Source organism: Branchiostoma lanceolatum, chromosome 4, assembly GCF_035083965.1.
Source record: "Branchiostoma lanceolatum isolate klBraLanc5 chromosome 4, klBraLanc5.hap2, whole genome shotgun sequence".
Taxonomy (NCBI): Eukaryota; Metazoa; Chordata; class Leptocardii; order Amphioxiformes; family Branchiostomatidae; genus Branchiostoma; species Branchiostoma lanceolatum.
In genome coordinates, this window is record NC_089725.1 from 177,037 (window position 1) to 196,315 (window position 19,279).

General features: G+C 44.8%; 2 protein-coding genes across 3 annotated transcripts; both read right to left on the reverse strand.

Moving 5' to 3' along the window:
• Nucleotides 1–562: 562 nt before the first annotated feature.
• On the reverse strand, nucleotides 563–4,141 carry LOC136432153 (kielin/chordin-like protein). Of its 2 annotated transcripts, none has more exons than XM_066423164.1 (6): nucleotides 3,999–4,141; nucleotides 3,490–3,621; nucleotides 2,806–2,913; nucleotides 1,786–1,917; nucleotides 1,150–1,254; nucleotides 563–701 (listed from the first exon to the last, which is right to left on the reverse strand). In XM_066423164.1, the coding sequence occupies exons 1-6, from the start codon at nucleotides 4,081–4,083 to the stop codon at nucleotides 676–678; spliced, it is 588 nt and encodes a 195-aa protein (XP_066279261.1). In that variant the 5' UTR covers nucleotides 4,084–4,141; the 3' UTR covers nucleotides 563–675. The 2 variants fall into 2 exon arrangements, with proteins under 2 accessions (XP_066279261.1, XP_066279260.1); XM_066423163.1 differs by having other exon boundaries at nucleotides 1,786–1,923.
• A 1,533-nt stretch (nucleotides 4,142–5,674) lies between these two features.
• LOC136432154 (NFX1-type zinc finger-containing protein 1-like) lies at nucleotides 5,675–19,086 on the reverse strand. Its single transcript, XM_066423165.1, has 4 exons — nucleotides 18,800–19,086; nucleotides 8,237–14,483; nucleotides 7,549–7,722; nucleotides 5,675–6,771 (listed from the first exon to the last, which is right to left on the reverse strand). Exons 2-4 carry the CDS (start codon nucleotides 14,432–14,434, stop codon nucleotides 6,574–6,576), a joined length of 6,570 nt encoding a protein of 2,189 aa, XP_066279262.1. The 5' UTR covers nucleotides 14,435–14,483; nucleotides 18,800–19,086; the 3' UTR covers nucleotides 5,675–6,573.
• Between the last annotated feature and the right edge of the window lie 193 nt (nucleotides 19,087–19,279).

A 19,279-nucleotide genomic window follows, 5' to 3' on the forward strand; every position in this document is an offset into this window, starting at 1 on the left:
GAAACGCAGATTCGAATCAGCCATGACCCGACAAATCGCTAGTGAGATGCTGGAAGGTGTCAGCTTTTAACAGTTGTTGTCAGATGAACAATTTTGGCACTTTGGAAGTGATAGAAGCTGACCGTGATTTAACGTTTAAAAAGATAGTTTCTACTACTTTTCTTTCAACGTTAAATCGCGGTCAGCTTCTATCATTTCCAAAGTGCCAAAATTGTCCATCTGAAAACATCTTTTAAAAGCTGACACCTTCCAGCGTCTCACTGGCGAGGTTTTTTCGCCAGATTTTGCCGTTAAAGCAAACTAAGAAGCAATTTGTCGGGTCATGGCTAATTCGAATCTAAGTTTCAAAGAGATCGATTGGTCGGTGTGAATCATGGCATGTTCTCTTTGAAGATCCCTGCTTACCTAAATATTCTTACCCCCCTCCCCGAAAAAAAATCATCGTTGAACGAATCATGTATCGAAATGACTAAATAAATTAAAAATCCGATTTTCGAGCCCTAATATTGCTTGGGTTGCCTTAAAGAAAGCTAATGAACCTTCATACAATAATTACAAGCAGTCATTCTGCATGTTGATTTTATTGTATAACTTTGCCTTTAGCATCCCGTATTTGCAGATGGCAGGTGGTACATGTGGAGCTCACTCTTGGACAAGACCGCCCTTCTCTGCTTTTTATCCGGAGAGGATGTCGTCACCGCCTGCAGAGGAACAAAGATAACAAGAGTTTCTCTCCTCAAAGGTTTATCGAAGATTGGTAACCATTTCAAACATCCACATTTCGAAGTATGTCATAAGCACTCAAGTACACTAGTAACCACGAAATACTAAAATAAGGTCTACAAGTCGGTACGTTGACAAACCTGGCTAACGAAAGAAATAATGACGCAATAATGAAAATCTGAAACAGTCAGCAGTCTTAAGTGATCAGAACAGATCGAGAAGTTATGCTAATTATTTCTATATTGTTCACTCGTAACATGTGTACATGAAATGAAACCACAATTCTTACCATTTACAATACCGCACAACACTTAGATATTGTTATAGGGTCCATTCCCACTGGCTAATATTAGGGTTCAGGTTTGCTCCTGTTTATATGTGTAAAATCACTGAATGACTACAAATATTGTTCTGTCCTGCCCTTACCGGGAGGGAGGCAAAGTAACTGTCCCCACGAGCAGCGGCACTGTGCGCCTGCGCTGTCCGTGAAGGATGTGCCCTGGTCAATGACGGACCCCTCGTGAACGCAGCCTGGGAAATACAGGGAAACAGCGAAGGTTTCAAAAGCGCACATTTGTCAAGTTAGGTCCCATTGATATCTATATGTATAACGACCATCAGAACTTATCACTCTGTCTATTGCTTAGCATGAAAGTTCATCTGTGTTGGTAGAATTCATTATTAACGAGACTAAACTTTTCTTCCAACACTATAAGAGAAATTGGGACTATTGCTTGTTTTCACACACCCCTGCAGGAAAATGGAAACATTCCGTTTCCGTTGACTTCCTGACTCTTCTCTTGTTATTTGATTCCACAGTCAACCAAGCACCTAACAGGGGTAGTCGTTCAATCATTCCAATGCTAAATATTATATTATGCTTTTTGAAACATGAGATTTGTTTTGATGGGGAAATCGGGAAGATCGAGCAAAAACACTTGTTTAAACGATAAACGGCAGGATAGATCTGGGGATTATTGCAGCAATTATTTCCCTCACAATATAAAGCGTCCTTTTGTGACCCCCAAATATCTGTTCGTATGTCAATAAGGAAATCCTTACACGTTGGGAAGCAGTCCCCGATCATCACATGTCCGTCCTGTGAGCAGTATGTCCCGTACGTGCAGCCGCAGCGGTCCGTAGCCTCACTGATGGTGGAACCGGCAGGGTAAAAGTTGCCCCCATACTCGCAACCTACAACTGGGAACAGACTACATTACTCGTTCTATATATGGTATTGATCTACAGCAGATCAGGATGTGTGGTGGCAATAGTAACAATCATATGCAACAAGGCGTCGGAGTGGCGCAAAGGTTAGAGCGTTGGACTCAGAACTAGTGGTGTGTACCTAAACCCGTGTTTAGGTCCGGATTCAGATCCAGGGGTTTAGGTTCAGGTCCGGACTTGAACCCATGTGCTAGAATATTTCTTTCCTCCCATGTGCTAAAATATTTCTTTCCTGTTACAGAAATTGGCATATATGTTACATGCAATTTGAAAACTATGTATGCGAAATTATGTACAGTCAGTAGTAAACACAAAAGTTCAGTTATAAACACAAAAAACAGCAATCTTTTCATATTTTTTTCATTGCAAATTTCACGATCTAAGGAAGGTTTATGATGGCTTAAGACAAAAAGGGAGTATAACTATACATAAGCGAGAGATTTTTTGTTTCAAGTCCGGACTTGTTTCCAGACGTTTAGGTTTATTGGACTTGAACCTAAACATTGGGTCCAGTCCGGACCAGGTCTGGGGTTTAGACACGCATCACTACTCAGAACCAATAGCTATAGGTCCCGGGTGCGAACATCTAGCACATTTGCCATCAAGAAACGGACAGTATCATAAACGCTACAAGCAGCATTCTACAAGACTTAGCTCAAGGAATTATTTCAATCGATGTCACAAAGACGGATTTTCATAAATTTGTGCAGGGAACTTGCCAAGCCAAAGCGTGAGCGAGCCAAAATGTTTCTAACATTCAGTCAATACACATATCAGTAAAGATAATTGTTTTTAAATCGTGATGCTTCAGAGAGTAAACACTAGTCAAGAGTTGTAGTTCTCGTGCACTCTCACCAGGTGGCGCTGTGCAAAGCGACTGCCCCCAGGAACAGTGACACTGCGCTCCTGAGCTGTCCGTGTAGGATGTATCATGGTCAATCACGTTTCCCTCAACAACGCAGCCTGGAAAATACATCAGAAAAGACGTCATTGATATTCATACTTTGAGGCTCACCATTGTATCTGCAATCGTTCATGTCACTTGCTGGTAATTTCCATGTTTCACTCCTTTCCCAGCAATGGAAAAATATGTCAGGATAGTTTTTGCGATCTTGTAGAATCACGATGGGATTGTCAATATACAGATATGGTGACGTAGGAAAGTAGGAATGTGTCAGGATGGTCTTCCATTTATAAATACTGAGTTTATGTCAATATCCTTTGATTTCAAGCTACACGACACTAAGTTGAAAAGCTCCGACTGTCTTCTAAGGAAATATCTTTACATTTACAAAGTTTAACTCTGATCGGGACCGGGATCTCTGCCTGCAGAATTAACGGTTCTGTCAGATCTCCACCCTAACATATATATATCGCATTGTCGCTTTTTAATAGAGGCTAACTATCTTTTGTTCGAGCCGGCTAAGTGATGCCAAATACAAAAAAAAAATGGTGTTAGAAAGTTAAACAAAATGGACAGTCATGTAAACGCCTTTACGTATACAAACTGAAGTCTATGAGATTTTTGACCAAACTTACACGTTGGGAAGCAGTCCCCGATGATCACGCCTCCATCTTGTGTACAGTACGTCCCGTACGTGCAGCCGCAGCGGTCCGTACCCTCACTGATGGTGGAACCGGCAGGGTAAAAGCTGCCTCCAAATTGGCAACCTGATAGATACGGCAATGTTCAGCTTCAAAAACTAACTATATATGATATCTGCCCTATCCAAGCCCAAGACTTCAATGTGCTACTGCAAGGATATACGTAAAGAGAACAACAATATGGCTCAATAATTAGTGTCGGGAACGCCTTAGCCTCCACCAGGCCTTTCTACGGGGGTACGGATCGTAGAATTCGGCAAAAAGGGGAATAATTGGCCAGGAGAGTCAATCCGCGAGAAGGTTAACATTTTCCCTGCGGCTGGCAAATGAAACCCTATAATGGTGACCAAACTCCCTTGGCAAAATCATTCTCACCACAGCCAGCGTAGTTATAATAGTGTTGACTGTATCTTATATCGATGAGATGTGAAAACCGCTCGTACCTAAGGTTGATGCCGTTGCTGGTGTAGGCCTCTGTGGTGCACTCCAGGCGCACACCACCAAGGACAGGAGAAACAGAACCTTCATTTTCACTGATCGACTGTTCGGACAAACCGTGACTGTGATGGCCTGGCTAATACCTGAACATTTGCAAGCTTTCGTATCCGTTATGACGTCATGGAATGGACTAGACCACTGTTGAATAAATGCTGGTTACAGCACGTAGCGATAAAGAACCAAGACTCAGTCTGTATAGATCCCTTACATAGTTACCTCGTAAGATAATGTAGAAGCGTACATTTTTTTATAATGGTGAATTATCCTTCGAAACCATCGTATAATACATATTGTAGAATTCAAAGTGGTGTGCCCCCTTTTTGTGTCAATAATTAGTTTAAATAAGAACTTATCTAAAACTGAGCAAACCGCGGGGAGCGGGTTGGTGTTAGAGAACGCCTGGACACACATCCCCACCTTCCGGCACAGCTGCACACACGGACAGGCTCCCACACGACGAACGACGGGCCGGAAAAATTACCCAGATATCTTAGTGTTTGCGCACACAGACAACAAATGCACCCGTTGATAGTGTTTTATTTTCTACATGTCGGTAGTTTTTATTTCATGAACTATGAGATTTGATGACCCCTTGTGCTTTTTTAGGAACCATTGTTGCTTGTATCCACTTTTGTGAAAATTTAATTGTCGTGCTCATACCAATGACAACATCAGCTGTTCTTAAGATGCAAACAATTCAAAGGATGGTTTGCTTCCGAGACCGGAGACCGGAGCCTTATTAGGACGGACACGCAGTTCCCGTGGGGGAGGGGGGGTGGGGTATTATAAGGTAGATAGGTAGGTAGGTAGTCGACGTGCTTACGTGCGACGTGTTTATAATTACGTGCCGCGTGCACCGTCGGGGTTATACCGCCCCTTGCGGGGTGACATACCCTTACGTTGGCTGATACAAGACGGGGATGCACAAGGTCTCCCGTAAGGGTGAATGGTGTAAATCACCGTATGGCTGATACGAGATGGAGAATCACAAACTCCAGACAGAAGGATTTGGACCATCGCACACCGGGGCATGCCCCTACTCTTTTTCGAGAGGTGTGATGGGTTCTTTCACGTGCGCGGGGTGTGGCTCTCCCCAAACACGGGACCTCCATTTAGCGTCCTATCCGAAGGACGTCCCTAACCCTAGATGAGCTAGGTACTCATTTACACCTGAGTGAAGTGAGGAAAGTCGTGTTAAGTGCCTTTCCCAAGGGCACAACGTCGGGGCGCAAGTTCGGACATGTCTCTGGGCACAACCTGGGATTAGATCCCGGGTCCCATTGTTTGACAGCCGCGCGCTCTACCACTTGCGCCACACGACTTATTGTTAACTATGTTCAAAGAAAGAAGTTTAACTATTTAGCACATGGAATACTTCCCCAAAGCTTCTTCAGTTCTCAACAATAAAGGCAACGGTGTTCTACGACTTTTTTCTACGTCTGGCATATTTTCCTGTCTGTTACTTTATCCTGCATCATATTACAATCATTATGAAAAGTGATACTCATGCGTCTTATTGAAAGGGGTCATTATGTTGATCAACAACCTCGTTTGGTTGTTGGAGAAGGTATGATGTTGCTTTTGGCTATGAATTGAATGAATGAAGACAAAGTCTATGATATACACAAAGCCTTACACGATTGTACGTGTGTATTCAACATCACCAAATTTGACTGAACATTAGCTCAAATACGTTCGTCTTGTAAAGCAGTACCAGTATATCTCTGTTTGTAATGCATAGCTGTGTTGATTTACTAGTTTTATACTATATTCAACACCTGTTTCCTTGTAAAGACGGATAGAAGGATATCGATAATAAATCTCAATATTATTGTTATCATCAAAAACAATTGTTTTTTTTGTTTCAAATCCTTGTACAAAGGCTACTTGAATCGTTACTACGTTATCATTTCAATGTGCTATTAAAATCTGAAAAAGATTATTGATCATATTGTCCATGACCAATCATCTTATTAGTTTGCATCAATATAATGTATACAACAGTGATCCCCGTTAGGCACAAGTATCGGTGATGGCCTTTTAAAAGTTGAGATTTGCATAGTTCATCATAATCCATAAAATGCCTATCATTGCATAAACGTTAGCTAAAACACGCAAACCACTTTACATCAAATATCCGAAAAATGATGCATTCTTGAAGATATTACTACTATTCAGTAACTCGCTCCATGACTAAATGCCAAAAGCTTGCATTTGGAGGCTAAATTATGATATCATATAGCTATAACTATCTTTGCCATTTCCAAGATCCGTGCAACTTTGTAAGGTAATGTCATGACCAAAATGCAACAGAAGCAAATGGTTTTCTTATACATTTCCTATACTTCTGTAGGTAGCAAACTAAAACTTTGAGAATAACCCACAATGGACATTGACATTGGCATGCAATAATGCAATTACTTTCCCTGGCAGGAATTGAAAATAAAATATTGAATTCAAGCAAATGCTTTTGAGAAGAAGACTACAAAAGGTAGACTGGAAGTCCTTTACAGTAACCCCTTAAAGAAGGTCGTCTAGGTTGAAGTTGTTCAGGTTAGCGGCGTCCGACCAGGCAGCGTGCGCCGAGCCGTCCATCTCGGGGGCGTGCTGGTTCCCCGCCGCCAACGCGTGGTTCTGTCCCCCGATGGCCCGGCCGCAGTCCGGACATCTACCCCCTTGGTTGGCGCCACCACAATCTCCAATGGCGTAGAAATGTCCCTGCATGTGATTTATAATGAACTTTTTTTTCATTTCCATCATGAACCATGCATAAAACAGAATATTAACCTAACTTGCATGTAACTTCAGGATTTTCTATGATCACTATCATTGTTTGTTCTGAGGCAATATGCTTTTTCTGCACATGAACCTGAACAATGCCTAGAATCATTTTGAAGTAAACAGACATAGGATATAGAAAATATGGAACTCATGTTCATGCAGTTAAATACATTCCAAAGGAAAGCATTGATTTTAGTACAAACGTAATCTGCATGAGCATGCTTTTTTTATAGATGTTACACTAAAAATGCCTAAAAGTCTTTTAAAGTAAACATTGAAAATGGAATCGTAAAATTACCTTTGGAATGTAACGTTACATGAACTGCAAGAGCAGTACGAGTTCCATTGATGTAAGTGCAAGGGTCTGGTTGCACTCTGTGTAAAGGCACAATGTTTAAATTTCGTAGCGAATAGCACACACACACAAACGCGCGCGCACACACACACACACACACACACACACACACACACACGCACACACACGCACACACACACGCACACACACACACACACACACACAAACGCGCGAACACACACACGCACACACACACACACACACACACAAACGCGCGAACACACACACACACACACACACACACACACACACGCACACGCACCTAACGTTACTCCAAAAACATACACCAAAAACACAGCGTGATTTTGAAACTTTTACAGAGCAAAAAAATAAACAAAACATAAGCTACATGTGCTCACGTTTGGGCACTTGTACCAGTGACCCTTCCCAAGGCCGATGGCTTTGACAATCTCGGCCTTCTGTTCTGTCGTCAAAGCCGACAACTGGGGATGACGCCGGCGAACATCCTCCAGGATGTCCTTACCCACGTCCAGGTCTTCTGTGCTGAGGAAGGTGCCGTGATGGAACAGGCTCTGTGCAAAAACAAATAAACAAACACGAGCTTCATTTGAGAATATGAATCCCTACATGTACAACCATTACAAATACTGCTCATTTCAAATTCCATTGTAATGTCCTGTCTTTGAATAGAAATGAAAATATTGCCCCAACATCAAATGAGTCCAGAATAGCCAAACTAGAAAAAAAGAAATAATGAGTCTAGCCAAGATTTGATAGGTAACGTCAACGCTTATGATTCTACTGGGTACCCATGACCGGCACATTAAAAAGAAAAAAGATAATTCAGAGATATCTCACTTTTCAGATATCCGGGCTTTCAATACATTGAGAATACGCTGACATCGATAACAGCAATTCTAATGGTCTTAGGGTGCCTGGCGGTTTTATCAGAGTTGACGTTATATTTAAGCTCACGTTTTGTGGGACAAGGCAGATCTTGAAACAGAAATCATCAATTGCAAGAAAGCTCTCATAAAAGGTACCAGAAAAATGATTCAATATTTTCGATCTATCGGTAACCAATACCTGCAAGACTTGTATTTCCTTTGATTCCTGCTGACTAAGGTTCACAGCGTGTCTCTCGAGGTCATTCGTCAGGATGGACAGGTTGGTCTCCACGTGAACCCTCTTCAACTCTCGGTTAAGGTCGTTGACCTCCTGTTCACTCATCCTGTACTTGAACCTGATGTGCATCAAGGTGGACTTCAGCATGTCGAGGTTCCTCTGAAATCTGATTCGGTTTTCTCTCGTCAGGGAATCCTTATTTTTTGTCAGCATCTTCTCGTAGTCGTTTATCGCCTTCAGGAATTCGAATTGCATTCGGATGACAGCAACTTCTCCTAAAGTCAAGTATTCCATAGCCACAAGCTTGTCTTCCAACTTATGCCTCGTTTCCCTGTCGTCTGGTTCCCTCAGAAAACTAGCCCTTGCTATTTGTGCCTTGAGGGCAGTTGCTTGTCGGTGTATGTCGTGCATGTTGCCTCTGACCCTTCTCTTGACTTCCTCAATGTCGGCTAGAGCCTCCTTGATGTAGTTGGCGTATCTGAGATTGCGGCGGATGGGCGTTTTGCACCAGGGGCAAACTTTGAGCTGTATGCAAACAGTGCCGGTCTCGTCGGCAGTGTTTTTCTGTGTCATGTACATGTCCAGGGCTCGAACCTCTACGATGTGACCGCAGTCTTCCAGTTGGATGAAGCGAGCTCCTCTCTCGTCTTCGTCCCCGAACAGGATCGTCGTGACTTCTTCCCGATTGCAGACTCTGCACTTGGTGGGGCAAGGTTCACCACAGAGACCAATGCAGCGATGACCACAGCGTAGTTTTCTTCTGCAGGGCCGGTTACAGGGAGGCCTGTTGCACGGTTCACCGCATCGGCGTGTGCACCTTTGGTGTGGACACCTCCACAAGCAAGGCTCGTTGCAAGGTGCACACGGATCGCCACACCTGTGATTGCATCTACTATGGAAACACCTGTTCTGACAGGCCACCTGGCAAGGAGGACATTCACCGGTACAGGGATATGTGCATGGGTGGGAGCAAACAAGACTACGACCACAGGGATTGTTGCAGGAAACGTGGAGACGTCCCTGATAGCAGGAGCCGCATGTTCCCTGGCACAGATGCCCGCATTCCAGCACCTTCTGGCAAGCAGTAGGGCATCGGAAATTTTCTGGTTTCCGATGACATTCCGTTGTCACGTCATGTTTACATGGCCATCGCCTGGTGACTTGCTCCTTACATCTGTCGGTACATGAGCTGCCGCAGGCATTTTGGCAGCGATGCCCGCATGGTAGGATCTTCTCGCAAGGCTCACGGCAGCTGAACACATCTGGGTCCACGCTGCATGGCACCATCTGCTCGTGACCACAGTCTGGGATGATCTTTGGTACCCTGAACATACAGGGTCCGCAGTCCGCCCAACATCTCTTCCGACAGGGATGACCTTGCTCGCATTTGTTTGGACAGTCTTCATAGCATTTGTACACTTTGTGTTCCGGATCAGCGGGATGGCAGGATAGTCGACATCGGTGGCCACACTTGAGTCGTACGTCACAGTCCCTCATGCAGCCGCCCTCTGGTGCAGCTGTGAAGTCTTTAGCAGAGCGAGCCTCGACTTCCGTATCCGGATGGTTCTGACACCTCAGCTTCAGATGACGACCAATACAGCCTCTTTCTTCCATGTCCGCCTTGATGTTACGCCAAAGCTCTGTCTTTCTAGCGAGCATGCTGATGTTCCCAACGCAGTAGAACCCCATCCGTGCCCTGGACAGCGCCACGCACGCGCGGTTGGAGATGCTCAGGAAGCCGATACTGCCTTCCCTGTTGCTGCGAACCAGTGACAGCAGAACTATGTCGTTCTCTTCGCCCTGAAAGTTGTCCACGACTGTTACTCGAACTCCTTCGAAAAACCCCTTCTTCATCTTGCCTCTAAGTTTGTACAGCTGACCTTTGTAGGTCGTGAGGATAGTTATTCGCGACTTGTCGTACCCCTGCAGAATCAGGTATCGGCAAAGGGCCACGATGTAGTCGGCCTCGTGGTCGTTAGCATGGCTGAGGAGCTCCTCATTATGCACCTCATCTTTGTTGTGATCGATGAAGAAGATGTTCTTGTCAATGCCTTGAATCCTATCGTAGCTCCTGACTGACTCGTGGTCTAACAGGTTCGGGTAGATGTGCTTCATGAGAACTGAGATCTCTGGACGCATGCGATGTTGGGTCGATAATGTATGAGGATGGAGACCATTCTTCACCATGCGCTCGAATAGCGAGTAGTCAAGATTGAAGTCCTTGGCCAGCTTGTACACAGTGGGATTAGGACGGAGCTGTTGGTGGTCTCCTATCAGGATGAGATGCTCACATCCGCCCGTCAAGGTCGTGATGACGTGTGCCTCCAGCACTTCCGCTGCCTCCTCGACCACGATGATCTTGGGGCTGACTCGTTCAAGGATCTTCCGATACTTGGCTGCTGCCGTGGTGGTCATGCCGATCACCGTCGCGCCTTGTAGGACAGACAAGTCCTCTTCAAGTCCTAGTTCTTCCTTTTCTGTCGAGAGAGTCTCGTACTTTCTCTGCAGGTCAAAGACCTGCTGACGATAATGGTTGGTATATCGAATAACCCAGTAGTTATACAACCTCCACCGATCGGCCCACGACAGTTGCCAGATGTCATCCACCATGGCTGCTTCTTCAGCGTCCATCGCAGGGAAATGTCCACGGCCGTGCCTGATCCTCCTTTTCACACCATCCCAGTCGACTACCAGCTGAAACCCGTCATCTTTCTCATCTTCCGGAAGGGTGTTTCGTGGCGGATCGCCATTGCTCTCCTCTTGATTCACTGTATTGTAAACCTCATACTCCTCCTCTCCTAGGCGTTCCATCTCAGCTACCTTTGCGTCTCCGTCTACCTCTATGGGCGCGTCGTCATCTCCAGTGGCGTCACTGGCGTCAACGTCAGTGGCGTCTACTCTAGCGGCGTCATCGGCATCGGCGTCGTTCAGGATGACATCGTTTCCAGTGGTGTTACCCTCAGCAGCGTTATGCTCAATTGCCCCTGTGGCTTCATCCACATCGGCGTCAATCATTTGGTCAGCTCTGACTTTGGCAGTTGTATTTTCTAAGTCTTCCGGAGTCTTGCTGGATAAAGCTGTTATGGAATCGTCATGGGGGTCGAACGAATCATTTTTGTCCGTCGCCGAGGTGTTTCCAGGAGGACTAGAGCCGTTCCTGTTTATTCGCTGGTCCTGCGGTTCTGCTACATCCGTCTCCGCACTGGTGCTCAATACACTGTAATATCCCACATAGCCGACATCTTCATCCTGATCATCAGAACTAAATTCTTCTTCGTCAGAAAGCCCAGGGACTTGCCTTTGGTCATCTACCCGAGCCATGGCATGACCAGATGCCGTAGTGTCTGATGATGACGATGTTTCCTTGACTGATGGGCGTTTGATGAGCTCAAGCCAGGCGTGGAAGAAGGAACACTTGTCAGGCAGACCCAATGTATGAACGTCCTGATGTATGCATGAAACCTGACCGTTGCTCATGAAGTTTTCAAGTATTTTCATTGGCAGTATCTTGTTCTCTGACGCAGCGTCTCTTATTTCTTTGTTCAGACCGTCGATTTCCACAGTAATCTGTTTCATTTCGTGATTGATTCGACCAATGTTGCGATGTATGTTGAGGGGAACAGACCGATTCTTTCGGTTCATGTATTTGATTTCTCTCAGCATAAACTTCTTCAAGTCTTCACTGCCACTCCTTGATCCTGCTCTTACGATGCCCGTCTTTAAGAACTCGTGTATCCCCTCTAAGAACTGATCCAGGGCGTGGTTGGTGTAGCAGACCACTAACAATGGGCGAGGAGCACCTCGAGTTTTCCACACATCCCTGTTGTGGAGCAGGGCTTTGACGATCTTAAGTCCAATGTAGGTCTTCCCCGCTCCTGGTGGGCCTTGGATGACAGAGAACTGCCGAGTCAGGGCAGTTTGTACGGCGCCAAGCTGTGACTCATCCAGCTGAAGATCTTCACCAGATGGCCAGGCATCTGTGTCAAGGATAGGCACCGATCTAGCTCGATCTATTTGAGGGTGCTCGGTTGAAAGTTTTTCTAGGCCATTGAAATCTTCTTCTTCCCCGTCTTCTCTGTCATGATGAGTCCGTCGGAAGCCCATGCCACGCCTGCGACGGGGATCTGCCAGCCTCTTCTCTCTCTTGCCCCTCAGTTTCTCCAGCTCCGGGATGTTCAGTAACGGTGTCAAGTCAAACCGGACTGGCGTGTCGTCAGCAGGCCTTACAAGATAGCGCGGCGGGCCTATGTCAAGGTCACAACGCACGATGTGCTGCTCAAAGGGTAGGTCACCTCCTTCTATCCCCTGGATCATCTTGAGAACGTGCCGGTACGACTCGAAGAATGCAGATGTTTCTACCATGACGTACTCATCATTGGGGTTCAGCCTTGCGACCGCATCGACGCCTCCCTCAAAACGGACATCGATGTTCCCACGATGCAGTGCCTTCGGATCTCTGTTTGCAACGGTCGCAAAAAATAAAGTATTGAAACCGTCTACCGACAGGCAAACAAGGGATCCAAAAATTAACCTCTTGGAAAACTCCCAGTTGACTCTTTGTAGACGGGAGTTGTCAAAACGTAGGGTGTGTGTCAAACCCTGGTTTGTGCAGTTCGGCTGGACGATGGAAACGCCGTTGTAGACGCGAATGTCCTGGAATCTCCTGCGGCGGCCGTCACGATGTTGGAGGCTAGCGACGTACTCCTGGATGCCCTCCCGCAAGGGTGCCACAAAATCTTCCCTGTACAGGCGGTACTGCACGTCAAGATAGTGTTCGAGGTCTTTATATGGACCGATCACCAGATTCGGTCGAAGAAAGGGCTGGGTACCTGCACGGACCTCTTCTGGTGTTGGGAATTCAGGGTACTCCCGAAAATCGTCTGGCGCTTCGTCACCGGATCCGTCGTCATCGCCACTGCCGTCTGCAGCTGGTGTTGATGTAGTTTTCACTCGTGCTCCCGTGCGTTCTCGCTCCATCATGTCGTCTCTCTGTTCTTTGAGTACATCCAGCTTGGCCGTGATGTCCTCACACTTGTCGGTTAGAATGCCATTGTGCTTTAGTTGAGTAAAAGTGACTTCTACGGCTCCTAAAGGGCCAAGAACGCTGTCGTAGTGACTTGGGAACCGCTCCATGAATTTCAAGAGAATCGTAAGCACGCTCAGGAGCACAGCTGGGAACCCTTCCCTCACATGTTCTGACTTCTCTGCAGGCATCTTATAGATGAAGCCAGCCAAAGCAGAGATCATAAGAGGGGTATCTACGACAGAAGCAAGCAGCCGGGTCAGATTACTCGTCATGGGACAGTCACAAGCCTTAGCTAGGACAGCTATCAGAGGTTTTAGCTCCCTGGAATGTGACTGAACGCTTTTCAGTAAGGCCTCGAAGGACTCTAGATTCCCAAGAAGCTCCATCACGATGTTTTCTGGTTCTTCTTGTTGCATTCTTGTTAAGTGATGTGCCATGAGGTGCCATTTGGGTCTGCCTCTACGTTCAGCGGTAGAATTTGTGCTAGACCGTTCCTTGGCACCTTTTTGTTTCCACCCGTCTTGACCAACTTGGCGTTTTCCCTTGGGTTGAAATTTCGATGCTTGATTTTCTTTGGAGGCAGATCGTGGTTTAGCCGCCATGTCTTTCTTTGAATGTTCTTTGTAAGTACCGTTAGGTTGTCTCGAAGGTTCTTTGTAATTGTTGCCAGGTCGTCTTGGATGTTCTTTGTTTTTACTGTCAGGGCGTGTTGAATCTTCTTTGTGTCTACGGTCGTCTTGTCCAGTTGGCCGTGAATGTTCTCTGTACCTATTGTCCGGGCGCCTTGAATTTTCTCTGTGCCTGTTGTCAACTCGACTTGAATTCACTTTTTGTCTATTGTCAGTGTGAGTTCGTCTTAAATGCTCTTCTTGTCTACTGTCAGGACGTCTTGGATGCGTGTCAGTTCGTCTTGCTCCTTGTGCATGCTTAGTCCCCGGCAGGGCAGAAGCAGTTTTGTTCTTACGTTCTCCATTTACTATTTGCCCGTCGTCTACATGGCCACCCTCTTTTGATTTCTCATCTTTTGGCCTAACTCTACTCTTTGGGCGAGCCCCCTGTGGTTGGGATGCCTTGGTCCTTTCAGACGCGTCCGTTGAACTGAGGCCATTCTCAGACTTTTCTGTAGGATCCATGATCTTCCACCTAAGGGATCCAATATTTCATCGAGTGCTTGTCCGTGTCCTAGAGCAATAAAGATAGTGGTATGGTATCTGTAGCCTGTGTTGCACAATCTCCTGCTTCCACGACCTGATCCGGGCCCCTGCCCAAAGGGCATGTGCCCATTAAACCTTAATGCTTTGGTCCCATTTCTAAATCGGGGCCCCGCTTGTGGGAATGAAAAATGTGATATGAAATTTAAAAAAAAGACACAAAACATGAAACAATCACTCCTTACCATATGTTGTGACATTCTTTATTTTTCGCAAACAGCCCGGCCGGGCCCCCGACTGAAAATGGGACCAAAGCATAAGCCAGGAGACTGTTAATAAAATTATAGACCGGATTAGTACTACCGTAAAGTATTACTACTACTGCAGCAGCAGAAAACAGTGGACTACTATTAGTACTAGGAAAGGCTGCTAGAAAAATTTAGTCAAACCATCAGTCTCTTATAGCAGAGCCGAACTCGCGTATACCTCCCACGGGTTCGGGCTTTTCCCTTGGCCTGACCAAAGCACTATTGAGGGTGTGAATAATAATCGACTGTTAGCCAATCAGAGCCTATGCCTTAGTGTTGTACCAAGGGGAAGATTGTGCCAGCCAAATAAGGCCTGCTCATCAATATTCATAAGCAAGACGAACACCGCGTAACGTTCAGTGACGGTCCTTACTGCGTCCGAACTTGTTTATCGGGTACCGAATCTTAGCTTTGACGGATAGGGTAGAGGGCAACCACTGCATCACCAAATACCGACCAAACATGCGGAGAAACTATCATCCCATCTAAAACAAGTGCTTCTGCAAAAAGCTGCCATTTTCGCTCAATGAACATCATTATCTACAGGTGGTTAGTTGAGGAGTATATTACAACGGGATGTGATATTCTTAGTCCGTCACCCTAGCCCTTAATCCGTTAACATAAACTTTAATCCCACAGGATAACCCTTTATCCGTCACCCTTGCCCTTAATCCGTCACGAAAGCCTTTAATCCCTCAGCCATGATATTGCCCATGATATGTCACCATAGCCCTTAATCCGTCCCTTTAGCCCTTAATCCGTCACCTTTGCCCTAAATCCGTGGTTATAAACTTCAATCCGACAGCATAACTCTTAATCCATCACCAGAGACCCTAATTCGTTACCCTTTCACTTAATGCGGCATCCTTGCCCTTAATCCATCACCATAACCCTTAATCCGTCACCCTAGCCCTTAATCCGCCTACATAACCCTTAATCTATCAACATAGCTCTAAATCCGTCACCCTTAAACTTAATCCTTCAGCATATCCCTTAATCCATCACCACAGACCCTACATTTGTAATCCGTCGCCCCTTCCCTTAGTCCGTCATCATTACCCTTAATCCGTCACCCTAGCCCTTAATCCGTCAGCATTCCCATTAATCCATCACCACAGACCCTAATCCGTTGCCCTTTCCCTTAATCTGTCATCATTACCCTTAATCTCAATCACCCTAGCCCTTAATTCTTATCATAACGTATCGTACACCATTGGAAAATGAAGGCAGAAATGACATACATGAGGTATAAATCACATGGCACAGGTCCAAATTATGGCTGTACATTTACCAACCAACCAACCAACCAACCAACCAACCAACCAACCAACCAACCAACCAACCAACCAACCAACCAACCAATCAACCATACGAAGCATCCGTTGAATGGTGTTTTCCGTTACAATGAACAGAAAAAAAATCGAGGCATGGTTTGGAATCTACGATCATAATACAAAGACGTTGTATACATCAAACGGATGTTTAAAAAGAAAAAAAGAAAGAGAAAAAGAAAAAAGAAAAACAACTTTTCCCTGACGGATTCGAACCGAGGGCCTTCCAGCCCACATGTAACTCTGAGCGCATTTTCTACGACCATACCGATTGAGCTAGTTTTACAAGGCATTCTAACAGCCTTTTAAGGATATATAATGTTTAAACCTCTCTGCATGGTACAATTGTTTGTCATTTTCTTGACAAAAACCAGTTTCGTCTTGTTCAGTTTTGTTGTATAGATGTAATATGGCCATGTATACAAACATGATGTAATGTATCACCTTCCAAGATCCATGGATCGCACGTAATTTTGGATGCATGTTCCATGATTCCAAGATCCATCCTACCATGGTCGCATCATGACTATGATCCCATTACAAATCCATTTTCGCGTTTCACGCCGTGCCCGTGTGCTTCCTGTCCGTCATATCTGAAGTCTAAGCGCTGCTGATTGGCTTGTGCCATATACGGCAAGCTCATTAATATTCATAAGCAAGGCGGTGAATCATGTATGGTGCTTTGGTCAGGGCAAGCAACTGTTGAGCCCTCCCGACAGCTCACCCCTCGCGACAGCTAACCATCCCGAAAGCTCACCCTCCCGACAGCTCTCTTAACCTGTCAGCTCACCCCTCCCCAAAGCTCCCCCCTTCCGACAGCTCACCCTCCCGAAAGTTAACCCCTCCTGTCAGCTCACCCTCCTGATAGCTGTCCCTAAGTATGGCAACAACAGTAAACATAGAACAAGACATAAGTATGGAATAAAACTATTCACTACAACAAAATGACTATCTTAGGTTTTACATTATTCAAGTTGGGCTAATTTTGAGTATCATTATTCTTTTTTCTAATAACAAAACAATCTTTTATATATTTACCTATTTTAACACTGTATGAGCTGTTGCATTTAAATATATAGTCAAATCTATCTGTGGCATTGAGTGTCTTAAAATCTGAAGTACTTGAATTGAGAGAGGTGAATAACTCATCGCGTAGAGCATCATATTTAGTGCATTCCATGATAAAGTGAAACTCATCTTCAATTCGATCTGTACAGAATGGGCAAAACCTTTGGTCGGGAGCTACATTAAAGTATCTACCTGTTTCTATATTCAATATATGGCTACTAATTCTTAACTGTGTTATTGCTTTACGGATTTCAACATTATTCACATCATGAAGATATTTTTCTTGTATATAATGATTTTTGGATTTGTGAAGAAGGGACAATTGTGAGTTATTGCTGACACAACTAAACCACTCTTGTATATGTGCATCCTGTAGTCTGCAGTTGAGTTGGTAAACAACGCTGTGAGAAATCAGAACAATTACCATAGCAAACGAACACAGTACGCATGCGCCTCATCTTGACGAGATGCCATGGTGATGTATTATTTTCCCCTGCGCTACCCATAATTCCGCTACCCATAATTCCGCTACCCATAATACAGCCTATGGTGCATTCAGATAGGACATTTTCCATGTGTTTCTAAATTATTGATCTAGGTCATTAAGCATCTATTAACCTCAGCCTTTTTGTGTGAAATGCAAACAACCTTCTGTCGAGAACAATGTACAATAACATCGGCAAGAACCATGTCATTGGGCAGGGATGTGATATGATGTAAACACCGAAACTGGATAACTGCCAAGAACTGATCGACCTTTGAACTTATGGGTTACGACATGATGTTTGCTGACACGCCTACAGAAACCATTACATCATTGTTGGCGGGTAAAGTTCACAGTCATGCTTTCAACGATGTTTTGTCACGGAAACCCCCAACACCAGAGAATTCCCCCACACTGAACTATGACAGACCACGGACAGAATGATCTAGAATCCTCTCAGAGTTACAATCAAGGGAGATAGGGGAATTTTGTAAAAACGCTGTGACACGGGTATTAGAGCAATCCGATTAGGAACTGAGTTGTGGTCTTCAGGCCATTAGAGGGATTTAGATAGAGTGCACCTGTATTGGGTCTTGTAGATCTAATTTCAGTATGCCCTTCTAGTCTACCTTGCAGCAAATTGAGCAGCAAGACGCCACCGAACAACTTCCTTTTAAACTACTGCTTCCATTCAAATGCCAAATTATTTGTATTGGTACATTCAATGGTACATAGTGCTAGGACAGGGTGTGGGTTGGGGGTATACTTACAGCATTATTTTAGTCCAGAACATGCCGCGACACACTTTAGTATAGTGCGAACAGGGCTGTGTTCAAAACATTGTCAATTCCAAAACATGCCATGGTGTAAATGTAGTGAATGCTTTTACGACTTATCCTCGATGCACATCAAATATGAAAATCACCGGTAACTATATCGTCGATTATTCATACTTGACCTATTGTGTTTGTAATTGACTGTATTGTTCCTGATCTATACATGACTGTATCGTATTGACTATTTATACATGACTGTATACGTGGCAGTCTTGTATCTATACGTGACTGTATCGTTTATGCTATGTATACCTATATATATATTAGCATATCACAGAGACGATTGCGTAAGATACAAGATAGTTAGCACAATGACTCACTGTTTTAGGTGTACCCAGCTGTTGCAGGTGAATCAAGCTTTTCAGGTGAATCCAGCTGTACTGAAGCACTGAAGTTTGTGCTGAGGAATTGTCACAAGTGTGTGGCGTCCACACAGCAAGAGCCCAACTGTCGGTGTAGCTACCTTCGTCGACGAGTGGAATTTATACATCCATTGTCTCAACTTGTTTACCCTCCAAACCGCTTCCGTCAGCAACCGAAACCTACCAAGTTCCCCTTCGTCTGAAGATAGCACAGCCAATCACGGAGCGTGACGTCATGACGAGCATTGTCAAACGACCTCGTTTCCTTGTCAACCTTATTGATTTAACAATAATGGTTTCGGTCGCGCCAAGCGGATGATGAGTCATATATATATATATATATATATATATATATATATATATATATATATATATATATGTATGTATGTGGATACGTGACATGAATACCGATTACATTTACTACGTATGGTTGTATCT

Coding starts and splice junctions, on each gene's coding strand:
- LOC136432153 (XM_066423163.1), bottom strand. CDS start 4,083: ATGAAGGTTCTGTTTCTCCTGTCCTTGGTGGTGTGCGCCTGGAGTGCA. Junction 3,622..3,998: donor AGCAACGGCATCAACCTTAG/GTACGAGCGGTT, acceptor CGTATCTATCAG/GTTGCCAATTTGGAGGCAGC. Junction 2,914..3,489: donor CGGGGACTGCTTCCCAACGT/GTAAGTTTGGTC, acceptor TGTATTTTCCAG/GCTGCGTTGTTGAGGGAAAC.
- LOC136432154 (XM_066423165.1), bottom strand. CDS start 14,434: ATGGATCCTACAGAAAAGTCTGAGAATGGCCTCAGTTCAACGGACGCG. Junction 7,723..8,236: donor AGGAAATACAAGTCTTGCAG/GTATTGGTTACC, acceptor GTTTTTGCACAG/AGCCTGTTCCATCACGGCAC. Junction 6,772..7,548: donor ACTGGTACAAGTGCCCAAAC/GTGAGCACATGT, acceptor AATCACATGCAG/GGACATTTCTACGCCATTGG.